Source organism: Globicephala melas, chromosome 4 (genome assembly GCF_963455315.2).
Source record: "Globicephala melas chromosome 4, mGloMel1.2, whole genome shotgun sequence".
Lineage (NCBI taxonomy): Eukaryota > Metazoa > Chordata > Mammalia > Artiodactyla > Delphinidae > Globicephala > Globicephala melas.
This window is the reverse complement of record NC_083317.1, coordinates 104,033,502-104,046,779: the sequence shown is the minus strand read 5'-3', so window position 1 is coordinate 104,046,779 and position 13,278 is coordinate 104,033,502. Positions and strand designations below refer to the sequence as shown.

At 36.5% G+C, this 13,278-nt stretch overlaps 1 protein-coding gene across 4 annotated transcripts in view; it reads right to left on the bottom strand.

The window, feature by feature from the left end:
- IFT80 (intraflagellar transport 80) overlaps positions 1-13,278 on the bottom strand; it is a 113,844-nt gene that overhangs the window by 98,863 nt on the left and 1,703 nt on the right. For 2 of the 4 annotated variants that reach the window (XM_060298471.2, XM_060298473.1), the window contains exon 2: positions 2,212-2,294. The exons of the other annotated variants lie outside the window; for them this stretch is intronic. In XM_060298471.2, the coding sequence (XP_060154454.1) occupies positions 2,212-2,247 (36 nt within the window). In that variant the 5' untranslated portion in view covers positions 2,248-2,294. The remainder of the gene's footprint in view (positions 1-2,211; positions 2,295-13,278) is intronic. 4 annotated transcript variants of the gene reach the window in all.

The window sequence follows — 13,278 nt, the reverse complement described above, 5'->3', positions numbered from 1 at the left end:
AGCCTGCGCTCTAGAGCCCGCAAGCCACTACTGAAGCCTGCACGCCTAGAGCCTGTGCTCCTCAACGGGAGAAGCCACCACAATGAGAAGCCCGCACACTGCAATGAAGAGTAGCCCCCGCTCGCCACAACTAGAGAAAGCCTGTGAGCAGCAATGAAGACCCAATACAGCCAAAAATAAATAAATAAGTAAATTTATTAAAAAAAAAAAAAAAAGAAAGAAAAAAAGACTGAAATCTAACAGTAAAATACCTGCTTAAGTGACACATTATAATAATTCACCTAGGAAAAAACCTACAGCTTAACAGCTGAAACTAAAATCCTACCAAATTTCCTGACATTAAATTCAGGAAGTAATTCAATTACAATTTACTGTACCTACAAGGTAATATGGATAAAATATGAACCCTAAAATTCTTACTTTAACCTATTTTTTCAGTCTCTGATTTATCAAGTGGATTTCTATAAACTGAGGTGTTCAAGTAGCCCTCACTTCCACCATCAGAACAGGCTGCTTACCCTAGCAGAGTTGTGTATCTAGAGAAGGCACTTCAGTTTGTCATTTTTGAGATGCTTTCTCCTGCTTATATGTGGATTTGTATATTACCACATTATCCTGGTTGGGTTGTTTGCTCTTTTGTTGTTATTGTATAATCATTTTACTGCCTTCTCTTCTCACCAATGCTTTCTACTGGCTCATCCAAGCAATCAGTAAACTCTAAGGAAAAAGGAAGAGACTATGTGCCAAATTAATTCTGGGATGGTCTAAGATTTTTTTTTAATACTTCAAAATATGATAGATTAAGCAAAATAACCGAAAAGGTAAAAAAGAAATTATGGAGAGTTCTTAAGAGACTGCACAAATAGGTAATAAAGTGGCATTGGAATACTCAGAATTCAAAGTAGAATCTAAACAAAAGGATCTGGATGTCCCATTAGACCATTACTGAAAAAATTCTTCAAGTATAATTGCTACAGCTTAAACAATGTTAGGTAAAACCTTTAAAAAGGGAGAGTGTCAGGCATAATCTAGAAAGAAAGAAAATACACATACACACACGCCCCAAAACAAAAAATACTAAGCTTATCCTCATAAAAACTGATGTAAGTACACATCAGACATACGTGACATGTCTTCAAACTAATAAGTTAACTAAAATTACAGGAGAAATGAGAGGACTGCCAGAATAAGAAAGTCTAAAAAGACTGTTATTCTTCAGCTTGAAAAGGTAAAAGCAGACAATAGACATAGTCAAAATCTAAAAGATTGTAAGCAGCATGAACTCCTGGGGGCACACTTTTAAAAGAGAATAAAAATGATTTAAGGAGAAATAAAAGGAATTATATCTTCACTCAAACGGTAAAAGAAGCAGACAAGACAATATTAATTCAAAGCGTTTGATCAAATGTCTAAAACAGTGCTTCTCTATCTCTGAAGGATCCTATTTTTCTTTATTTCAAATCTGTTACAGATCAACATTTTCTAAGATAAAATAAAAATGAATTACTAGAAAAATGATCTTATATTTGGATGTTGTGACTATCAAATTGCTACAAAAATTTCTTCCTTCTTACCTTCAATTTCTTTACTTATCCCTTCACAGACCTGCAATAAAGTCCACAGATGATACTTTTAGAAGCACTGGTCTAAATAACTAAGAATGAAGGTAAAGGGGCCTATCATATATTCCTGACACATAACTGGGAGTTCTTGCTGACAAAATATAAGGTCATGTGTTTGAGTAATATTTATAATTGCCCCCTTCCCACGTGAAATAATAAAGGTCTAACTGCTCAGATTTCCCCAGCTTACCCTCCACTTTATCATGAGTAAGAAGAAATAGAGCAGAACTCAATGAAAACACACTAGATCATACCAACAGATAAATTATTTGATTTTTAAAAAACTTCTCTTTAAGATTTTATTAGACTAAACAAAAACTGTTTTTTATGTACTTAAGTATAGTAGTACTTAAGTAGAGTAAGAAAAATGTCAATAAAAATTTGAAAGTAAGATTTAGAGCAAATAGTTTGCATTGGAGAATTACCTGCAACACAAGACCTCAAATATTTCAGAAACAATTTAGCGAAACTACCAATAAAGGAATGAAAAAAATCCATTATCCAACTAGACTAGAAAAATAGAAGAAAACTTTTAATAATACTATAGTAAGGTGATCACAATAAGGTTTATAAGTATTAAAAGGATATGCTTTGGTTCTTTTAAAAGAGATATCTTCAGTCTCATGTCTCCACCTTCCAGCAAAGTTTTAAAATGCCACTTGATTGTACTCACTGTAAAAATAAAAGGGGGAAAATATAGAATCTGCATTAAAAACAAACATATATACACAAAAAATTAAAAGTAAACAAAATATCTTAGCACCCCAAGGACACCAAAACACTTTCAATCCTGCTGGCAACAAATACATGGAAAGAGGAAGAAAACTAGTCAGTATGCTAATTCTGGCAAGTGAGTGATGGAGACCTTGGGTTGGATGCCGGAAGTCCTCTACAACCTGCCTAAAACAGTCCTACAAGTACAGAACGCCACTAAATCTGGCCAGGTAAATAATTTCCAAGGGATGTCCCGAGACCTAATCAAAAGATTTTTTAAACTGGGAACTGTTCAATGGCAGATCAATGTTGGTCCTGTTGAATGGATACACAATAAAATAAATTCCAAAGGTCTGATCGAGGGCTAAGATACATATTTTGAGCTTTAGTTATAGAACCCACATGGGAATACCATGACATCATCAACCTAGTGATCCAATCTGAGATTTACATTCTGTTGGATGTAGATACACTGCCCAACAGTTATGGTTGCCATGGTGGCAAAGTGAAAAATAAGCGAGTTATTTAAAAGAGAGGTAATAAATCTATTATAAAAGCTATATAAAAATCACAATGTAAATAGCAAACAAAAATTTAGAAAAACAAGAGTAACACTCTCTCAAATAATCATGCTATCAAAAGATACAAATCAAGAAAATGCTAAATTGTCTGAATCCAATTTATAGTTGTGGGATTCTTTCTGAGTAATATCACTAGCCTAGAGAAAAAAATAAATGAAAGTGTAATTAAAGGAAAAAAATCCTCTTCACCAAGTAGAAAATTACTGCTAACTACATCAAAGAAGGTGTGAATTATAGATAAGAATTCAGTGGGCCTACCTTAGATAATTTCTCATTCTCTCAAATCCAGAAGACTTTTAGATTGGCAAGGTGCTAAATACAGCTTTATCTCAAAGCACCTTTTTCACTTATTGTACTCATAAATTTGTGAGAATGGGGAGAAAATTGTTACGACCACAGAAAAAAATCTGAAGTTTTCTATCCAGTCAATATGCAGCTAAGGTCAGAAACCTCTCTCCTCCAGTTCATTTAACAAGATTTATGTTCAACTTTAAAAGTATGAATCTGTGTATAGCATCCAGAGCAAGAAAACAATTTCTCCTAGGCACACTTCTAAGGTTCACTTTTCGTCCTTAGGAGTTTTAGCACCTTTCTCAAAACTACTTCCTTCTTTCTATCAGACCTCCTTCAATTAGAGGGGGGAAAAATGTAAATACATGCTGCTTTTTCACAATAATTCAAATTCACCCAGCTTATAAGGATTTTAAAAGAATAAAGGCAGATAACTTGTTGATTCTGGAAATAAGAAACAACAAAATAGACAAGAAAAAAAATATATATATAGTCTGAATATACAACTACATTCAGAAACTTTAAAGGCATGATGTAGCCTATATCAAAATACCTCAAAGTGCTGAAATCCATAATAATTAGGAATCATTCCTCACCAAAAGAAATCATTATCCCATATAAGTAGTAAATGCAGTATGTTTTTCATGAGAAAGTAATCTGCAACTATTCAGAAACGTGGTGCCAAGGAATCAGAGAAAGAGGAGGCTGGCATCCGAACATTGGGAAGATTCTCTTTTGCTCAGAAAGCTCTTCCCCATACATCCTATTTAGCTGAGATCATCTGCATGAAGGATATGGGCATTCTGATGTGAGACTGAATAGAGGAAAAAAGGAGAAGTAGTATTAGAGCACAGCCAATTCAGGGAAGTGCAGAGCTGCCTGGGGATGCACTGAGGTGTTTTTATCTGCCCAAAAGCCTTGGTCACCAAGGATCTGACTAGTCAGTGGTAGGTGGGGTGGGAGGGGGAATAAAAGAAAATTTCTAGAGCATTGAAAAATCTATTTTGCAACTTTATATAGGGAGAAGACAGGAGCAACTATGCCTTTGCTACTAAAAATCATTTATAAGCTGTCTTTGGTCCAGCGTGGGTTAACATTCATGGCGCTTAAGAGGAAAAAATATGCCCAGGAAATCCGATCACCAAACTACCAAAATATACTCCAAATCTGGCCACTTCTCAGTGCCGCCATCATAAGTCTAAAGCCACCATCATCCTCAATTATTTCAGTAGGTCCAGAACTGATCTTCCTGTTCCTACATTTACCCTTCAAACTCTTCTAAATACAGTAGCTAGTTATGCTTTTAAATCATTAATGCTAAGTCAGATCACGAAGGCCAGCATGGCCAATACAGAGTGAGTGAAAGGGATGGCAGGAAATTGGGGAAGAGGAAGGAGGGACACAGATCACATAGAGGTGGGAAAACCACAATAAAAGCTTCATTTTTTTTCTTCTAAATGAACGGAGAAGCCAGTAGAGTGATAATATCTGACTTACATTTTTTAAAGTGTCACTATGGATGACACTATGGATGGTATGACCAAAAAAAAGCAAACATGAGCAACACTAGAAGCAGGGAGGCCAGTTAGGATTTCAATGATCCAGAAGAGAAATGAAAGTGGATTGATAAGGAAGGCAGTAGTGGTGCAAATAATATGAAGCAGTTATATTCTGAATATATTTTGAAAGAAGATTCCACAGGATTTGTTGATGAATTCAGTTTAAGAGAAAGAGGAGTCAAAAATGACTCTAAAGTTTCAACAGGTACAAAAGAGTTGCCATTTACTGAAATGAAGAAAACTAAGGGAGGAACAGGTTGAAAGGGATGATATAAAAATTCTGTTTTGGGTATGCTAAGTTTAAGGTGCCTATTAGATATCCGAATGAAGAATTCAAGGAGAAATTGGATATACGAGTCTGGAGTCAAGCAAGAGGTCAGAGCTGGTGATATCATTGAGATGTCAGTTTGAGAGTTATCAGCACAAAGATCATGTTCAAAGCCATGGGATGAGACTACCCAGCAGAACTTGAAATGGCCTAGAAGTCCTACTGAAGCCTGAAGAATTGTCAGCATTAAGCTTCTAGAGGAAGTAAACTAGAGAAAGACAAGTGGAGATATACAATGAGATGCTTAAAACAGATTTTGGGGGAGAGTATAGATATTGGTAAGGATGAAGTAGTTTAAGCCTGTCAAAGTGGGTGGCCAAGGTCAAGGTAACTGAGAGGCCAGGGCATGGAAGAATTGATTTCAGGATGTTAAATCACTGAGAATAATGACAAGAATAGTGGTGGAGATAGACACAGTTACCCAGGTGCTAAAATACTATTCATTGAATGAGGAAAAAAGAAGAGATCTGTAGATGACTACAAAAAGGCAGCGTAGATAACGGTTCGATCTCACAAGACTTATCTCAAAGGGACTAAGGGATTGTAGAGAGGAAAGGGGAAGACAGTCAGTTGTGCAGAAGCACTAATGAGAAACAAGGCCCTCTGACACATGGGAGTCTGGAAGGCAAAACAGCCTCCATTTGAAACAGCCAAGAGGAAAGCAGTTTCCTTAGGAAACAACCAGATTTAAGTTAGACTGTGAAGTTAAAGGGTAAAACTATGAAGTTTTAGAGTAAAGGTTGAGAACACAGATTTGGCCAATGACATACTGTGAGTTCCAAAAGGTAGAGTAGTAGGATTTAAATGGTGAAGAGCTAAGAGTTTGGGACAGATGGTGGGAGATGGTAAAAACAGCCAGCTGTTCTCTTTCATTCATCCCTACTTCTGTGGTAGAAGAATCTGAATTTTTGCTGCATACCTGGCCATCCAGAATAAAGATTACATTTCTCAACTGCCCTTGAAACTGGGTGTAGCCACATAGGACATTAACAATTCTTAAACCCAATGGGGATATTACAACACCATCAACCTCGTGGCCCAATCTGGAACTTATATCTTGAGGGGGGTAGATAACTCTACCCAACAGTATTGGTTACCCACAGTGGTAATATGAAAAGTAAATGAGTTACCTCTTATAAAATCCACACTACTACCTCTTATAAAAGTTATATAAATCAGCATTATTGGCAAATAAAAACTTGGAATTTAAGAGTAACCCTCTCCCTGCCATGCCATCAAGACCATATATATAGCAGCAACAAGATAGAAGGAACCAAGATTCTTGACCTTGTAAAGAGTCCTATCAGTCCTATTTAGCCTTTTAAGTGATAGAAAATAAAGTTTTATCATGTTTAAGTTACTGTCATCAACAGCTAAATCTAATAATGAACTAATGCAGGGAATTAAGAGCCTTGAATGTAGAGACGGAGGGAAATAGGGTTGTAAGGTATGATGGAATAGTCCCAATCGTCGAATAAAGGAAGGTGTATAATCAATTTAAATTGTAGCCTTCTTCCTGAACTGTTCTCTTAGGTGGTTTGTAGTGTTGATGAAGAGTTTTATAAGACAGGAAAGGGCAGTCTTGCTAGGACCACATGTAACTCTGTGGGAATTCCTTTTCAATCCTGCTAATAAGGTTGTTAGGATTTACTTTAATAGGCAGTTTAGGGAGGGAAAGGAATTGTAGAGTTATAGAGGGAATAAATATCTCCAACCTTTTCTCCTAATTTCCCTAACCTTAAACTGTGCATTCATCCTTGTACCTCTGCTGTATCTATACTCACTGCCATGGTGATCTCACCCAGTTTCATGGCTTAATATAAGATTAAATTTATTGACTACCTAGTGACAACTCCCAATTTCATATCTCCAGTTCAGACCTCTGCACTGAATTCCAGACTTTTTAGCTAACTGATTATTTGACAACTCTATTTGAATGTGTGACACCTAAAAACTTAAGATCCAAATCAAACCCCTGATCTTTCCTCCAACTTTGCTCCTCCCACAGCCTTACCCATCTCAGTAAATGGCAATTCCATCCTTCCAGTTGCACAGGCCAAAAACCTTGGAATAATCACTGACTCTTCTCTCACATTCCAAATCCAATTTGTAAAAAACAAAACCTGTATGATCTATCTTCAAAATACCTGACTTTCATGACCCCCACTACTATGGCTCCAGTCCAAGGTGCCATCACCTGTTAACCTGAACTATAATAGCCTCCTAGTTGACCTCCTAACCCCTCACAATCTATGCTCACCATAGCAGCCAAAGTGAATTTTAAAATAGGTCACGGTGCTTCTCCACTCAAAACTCTCCAATGGCTTCCTGTTTCACTCAGAGTTAAAACAAAGGTGTTTTTTTGTTTTGTTTTGTTTTGGCTGCATTGGGTCTTCGTTGCTGCGCACAGGTTTTCTCTAATTGCAGCGAGCAGGGGATACTCTTCACTGCGGTTTCCAGGCTTCTCATTGCAGTGGCTTCTCTTGTTGCAGAGCACGGGCTCTAGGCACGCAGGCTTCAGTAGTTGTGGCACACGGGCTCAGTTGTTGTGGCCAGCAGGCTCTAGAGTGCAGGCTCAGTAGTTGTGGCGCATGGGCTTAGTTGCTCCACGGCATGTGGGATCTTCCCAGACCAGGGCTCAAACCCATGTCCCATGCATTGGCAGGCAGATTCTTAACCACTGCACCACCAGGGAAGCCCCTGAAACAAAGGTCTTACAATGGTGTTCAAAGCCTTTATTGATCTGGACTCGTATCGTGATGGTTAATCTTATGTGTCAGCTTGGCTGCAAGATGGTGCCGTTATTTGGGCAAACACAAGACTAAATGTTACTATAAAACTATTTTTTAGGGTTTCCCTGGTGGCGCAGTGGTTGAGAGTCCGCCTGCCGATGCAGGGGACACGGGTTCGTGCCCCAGTCTGGGAAGATTCCCACATGCCGCAGAGTGGCTGGGCCCGTGAGCCATGGCCGCTGAGCCTGCGCGTCGGGAGCCTGTGCTCCGCAACAGGAGAGGCCACAACAGTGAGAGGCCTGTGTACCGCAAAAAAGGAAAAAAAAAAAAAACAAACTATTTTTTTAGAGATGATTAAAACTGACAATCAGTTGAAGTAAGTAAAGCACATCACCCTGCATAATTTGGGTGGGCCTCATCCAATCAGTTGAAGGCCTTAAGAGCAAAAACCAAGATTTCCCAAAGAAGAAGGAATTCTGCTGCCAGACTACAGCACAGAAATTTTGCCCGTTTCCAGCCCTAAGACTAATGACTTCAACATTAACTCTTCTTTCTCTGGAGAGCCCTAATAGACCACATCATTTCTCTGACCTCATCTCCTGTTTCCTCTCTCTTTTCACTCAAACTGCTCCAGGCATACTAGGCTCTGCGTTTTTCTTCTTACATACTATGTAAGAAGTATGTTTGGGGGCAAAGGAGAAGGAACCAGTGGACAGGGATTGATTGGCAGTACTATAGAAACAGAAGATAACTAAGACAGCATGGTCCCCTATGAAGTCATTTGATCAAGGACACTGATAATGGGGTACTTCTTTTTGTAAACACATATAAATTGACAGTTCACAGAAACATAAATACAGATGGTCAGCGGGCAATCAAAAACATGAAATAAGTCACAGCCTCAATTTTAATTAAAGAAATGAAAATGAAAACAACTAGATACCATTTTTCTGTTGTCAAAGTGGCCAAAGGCAAAAACCCAGCCAGAACCCAGCCCTGGCATACAGAGAAAGAGTTAGTCACATACATTATTGAAGAGCAGGAAAACTGGTGCTAACGGTCATTGATTCTTTTGTTCCGCCCCCCACCAACACTTTTGACTACATTTTCTACCTTCGGGGAATTTCCTACCTTATAAATAAAAAACCAATTATTTCCTCTCTAGCCCTCCTTACAGCTAGGACATAGGCAAATTACCTAGGCTTTGCCAATCTGACACATCTGTCATATTTTGAGTTAGAAGCTACTGATTCAAAAGAAGTATATATAAGGAATCTACCCTGGGAAGAATTCCTAGTCATAGGAATTTGTCATATACATATAAATGTACACCAAGATACATATACAAACTATACAAGCCTATTTATTACAGAACTCTATACAGTTCTATCAAAAACTAGAAATTTAAATATTCATCATAGATTACACATGCATGTTCCAGATATAAGTATTTACAACATGGAACAGAATTAGAACCAAGAAAATAGAATTAAGAATTAATGTTAAGGATTAGACTTAACATTATGCTAAATGAAAGAAGTCAGTCACAAGAGGGCAGATACTATATAATTTCCCTTATATGAAGTACATAAAGTAGTCAAATTCATAGATACAAAAAGTAGAATGGTGGTTGCCTGGACGGAAGGAGGAACAGGGCGTTTCTATCTAATGGGTACAGAGATTCAGTTCGGCAAGATTAAAAGAGTTCTGCAGATGGATGGAGGTGACAATAGCACAACAATATGAATGTACTTAATGCCACTGAACTGTACACTTAAAAGTGGTTAAGATGGTTTACAAAAAAAGAAAAAAGAAATGAATTAGATTTAAGAAATAAAACTAAAACATAAAAGCACTAACAAAATGAGAAAAATTTTAGGCAGGAAAGAGGGAAGGTATGACTTGTCAACAAGAATGTACCTATAGATAAGAGGTAGCAGAAAGCCTACGAAGTAAACAAGAATGTGAAGGAGACATAAGAAATCCAAGAGCTAGATCACAAGTGCATTTATACCAAGTTCTGTTTGGGTCATTTGCATATTGTCTAACCCTTGGGTGTTGATATTAACAGTTGAAATTAATGGTTTGCTGATGACTACCCAAGGCCCTATTTTTAGAAGTACGATTTTTATCAACAATTTTCCAAATTGATAGCTCTGATTAGACTCCTATGTCTCTTTTCCAGTAAAGAGAGGAGGGAGAGAGAAACAGATCTTTTATTCAGATTGGTCCCATCATAAAACCACTTGAAGACTAGAGCTGAGATCTCTTATACGGCAGGGAAGGCAGCAGCAGGTTCACCATTTCCAGGGACAGGTTATTCAAACACCTAACAAGCAATGGAACAGGTTTACGAATGGCAGTATAGTTCACTTACTAAAGACCTCCAACCTCCATGCCACTCCACTTCCTGTAGGTATCTGAAGTGTATGTATTGATATATGCAGTGTTATTTACATTTCCTTGCAATTTTAGCTAAATTAGAGCTAGCTCTTGCCAACCATACTTCAATATTATTCACATTGGTTATATTTATAATCCTTTTGCAGGACAGCCTAATAAATTCTAGCCAATAAACCATGTTATTCACAAATTTAAAAATAAGTAGTCGTCTTTAATTCATCCTTTTAATTCATCAACTAGCATAGAAAAAAATTACACTCAACTGATAAACTAGAGTGCTGTACAACTATTTAAAAAATGAGATGAATCTATATGTATTGATACAGAAAGATGTCTATAATATGTTAAATGACAAAAACAAAGTATACAGCAGTATTATATAACTCAATCCCTTTTGTGTTAAAAAAAAAAGGGAGGAATATATATTCAAGTTATTGGATACTAAAACATTCTTCTCGGAAGATATGCAAGACACTTAACGGAGACCTTCATGAGGTTAGGGACACTGGGGTGAGAAGGCACTCTTTTAATTTTCATTTTATATGTTTTTATACTGTTTGATGTTTTTATCATGTTCATAATATTTTATCTATACATTTATATTTTTAATATAGAATTATCTGAATGATAGGATTATGGCCCAATTTTGCTTTCTTCTTTATGCATTTCTGCATTAAAAAAAAACCTAATAAATGTTATTTTTCGTAAGATCACCATTCTCATTCTCTTTGCAGTTTCTACTGCATTTGACCCACTTCTTATTGAAACTCTCAGCTAGAGATCTTCCAAATACTGCACTTTGTTTTCTTCTGTATACAAAATGGGGTTAATAATGCCTACCTCACAGGTTGGTTATGATGATTAAATGAGATAAAGTAGACATGAGGTTAAAAAAAAAAAAAAGGCATCTTACAAATGTCCAGCAGAGTGCCTGAAACATAGTAAGAACTTAATAACTGTTAGCTATTTATAGTGAAAATTGGTGTTTTTGTCACCCTGCATATATTCACTCTTTTCCTAGCTACAAAGAATTTCTTCTTGGAGCACCACTTCCTCACTCTTAGCCATATGGCTTCAGTGGAGCTAGCATGAGACCTAGGCTTAAGTCAATTAGAGATCTCCAATAGAAACTTTTATTTAACTAAAAGATGGGGAAGAAAGACACTTCTTAACCCCCAGGTCTTTAAGTTTAGGAAATTTGAGGCTAGAGTTACTGTAACACCTTACCACGGCAAGGGGAGAGCCTGGAGGTGTCAGAGACCACTACGTGAAGCCTGAGAATAATGCCAAGACAAGGAAATGCAAAGCAGAACAAGAAAGAAGCACAATCCTAGTGTGTTTGTTTGAACACTGAATCCAGTTATACTCACCTAACTTTTTGGTTATGGAAGTTAATTTTTTTTTCTCAAGACAATTTGGATTGGATTTTCTGTCACTTGTAATCTACAAAGTCCTCCCTGAGACATTACTATAATTATTTCTTCTTCCTATATTCTAAGAATGTACATTCTCTAGTGCTATCCTCTCTCTACTCACAACCTTAAAAATCTAATCTATTTTTAGTGTCCCAACTATTCTTGTAACTCTATCTCACCCTATTTTCTCTCCTGAACTATATTCTCCACCTCTAATGCCCACTGTATATACCTTTCCTAATCTCAACCTATATGAATAAAAACAAACTCATTTTTCAAAACAGTCCATCCCCCAAAACTGCTCCATTTCCTCACTTCCCATTTTTTTTTTTTGTTAAGATAGGTGAGAGTTTCAACAAGACTGGTGTTCTAGGGGTCTTACATTATCAAGAGGAATATTCATTACTATCTCTCCTGTCTCTATATCCAATTTATTCATCTTGAACAATATTCTCTAAGTATTTATACATTACTTACATAAATTCATGTTTATTCATTTTGATCTATTATTTAATGTCTAATTAATCCAAATATTCACAATTAATTACAAACTTTGTTAATATTTTAAACATTTACCCACAAATCTAATTTCAGACTTTATGAAATGCTGTAACCACATTAGAATGCTGTAACCACATTAGAAGGTAGACAAAACACATATTATTATAATGATGACAAAATCTAACTATGCACTTAAAGAATTGCAAATGTTAATTTTAATTCTATTCCAATTTTTCCCCTTGAACTTATTCTTATTTCTTCCTGTGGGGTACAACTTTTTGAAATATAAAAAGTAAGCATTCTCTTCTCAGACTGCCTGAAATTATAGATAATGGTTGTTAGTAGATGATTTTGGACCAGAAAGATGAGACTTGGTTATACTTTCCAAGATCATTGTAACCTAGTCCATCCCAATTGGACCAGCTTCTTTTTATCCAAAGTACTGGCAGGGATCAATCAAGTCTTTATTTCTTGTGATCCTAATCTCTTCTCAAATCACTTCTTCACTTTTTCTGAGTGCCCTACTTTCACTCTAGATTTGTCTCCACTGTAGCTGTTTGTTATGAATTTCTTTCCTATGTTATACAACCTGGTTTAAGTCTGCTTAAAAAATATTTATTCTGAGTGGAGCATGGTTAGGTTCAACTAAATCTAAAGCTATTGGTCACTTTATTGATTTACTGAAATTACATTTCTTATCAGTCACTAAGACCAATCATTATTTAAAGCAACCATCAAAGGCAGTAAAACTAGGATTTATTTGTGACTTATCTTTCTTATCGCCTCATCACTAATCCAGGGATTCATAAAAAATAGAATCTGACTAACTTTAAGGGTTCAGACTCTTAACCATTAAAACCTACAAAAGCTATAGATTTTCCCCCAAAATGTGTCCAGATTTTTACCTTTCTACTGCGTAGGCACCTCCTACATGGAGGACTGGACAGTAATAATCCAACTAAGCCATGCCTGATCTCAGTCTCTTTCCCTTTTTACACATCCCACATAACTACTGTTAATTTTTTTTTTTTACCAAGTCATTCCTTAGCTCAAAATTTTTCTAATATTTTGAAAACATCCTTGACCTGGCTTTCAAAACCCTTCATAAACTAATCTTCTAACTTGACATCCC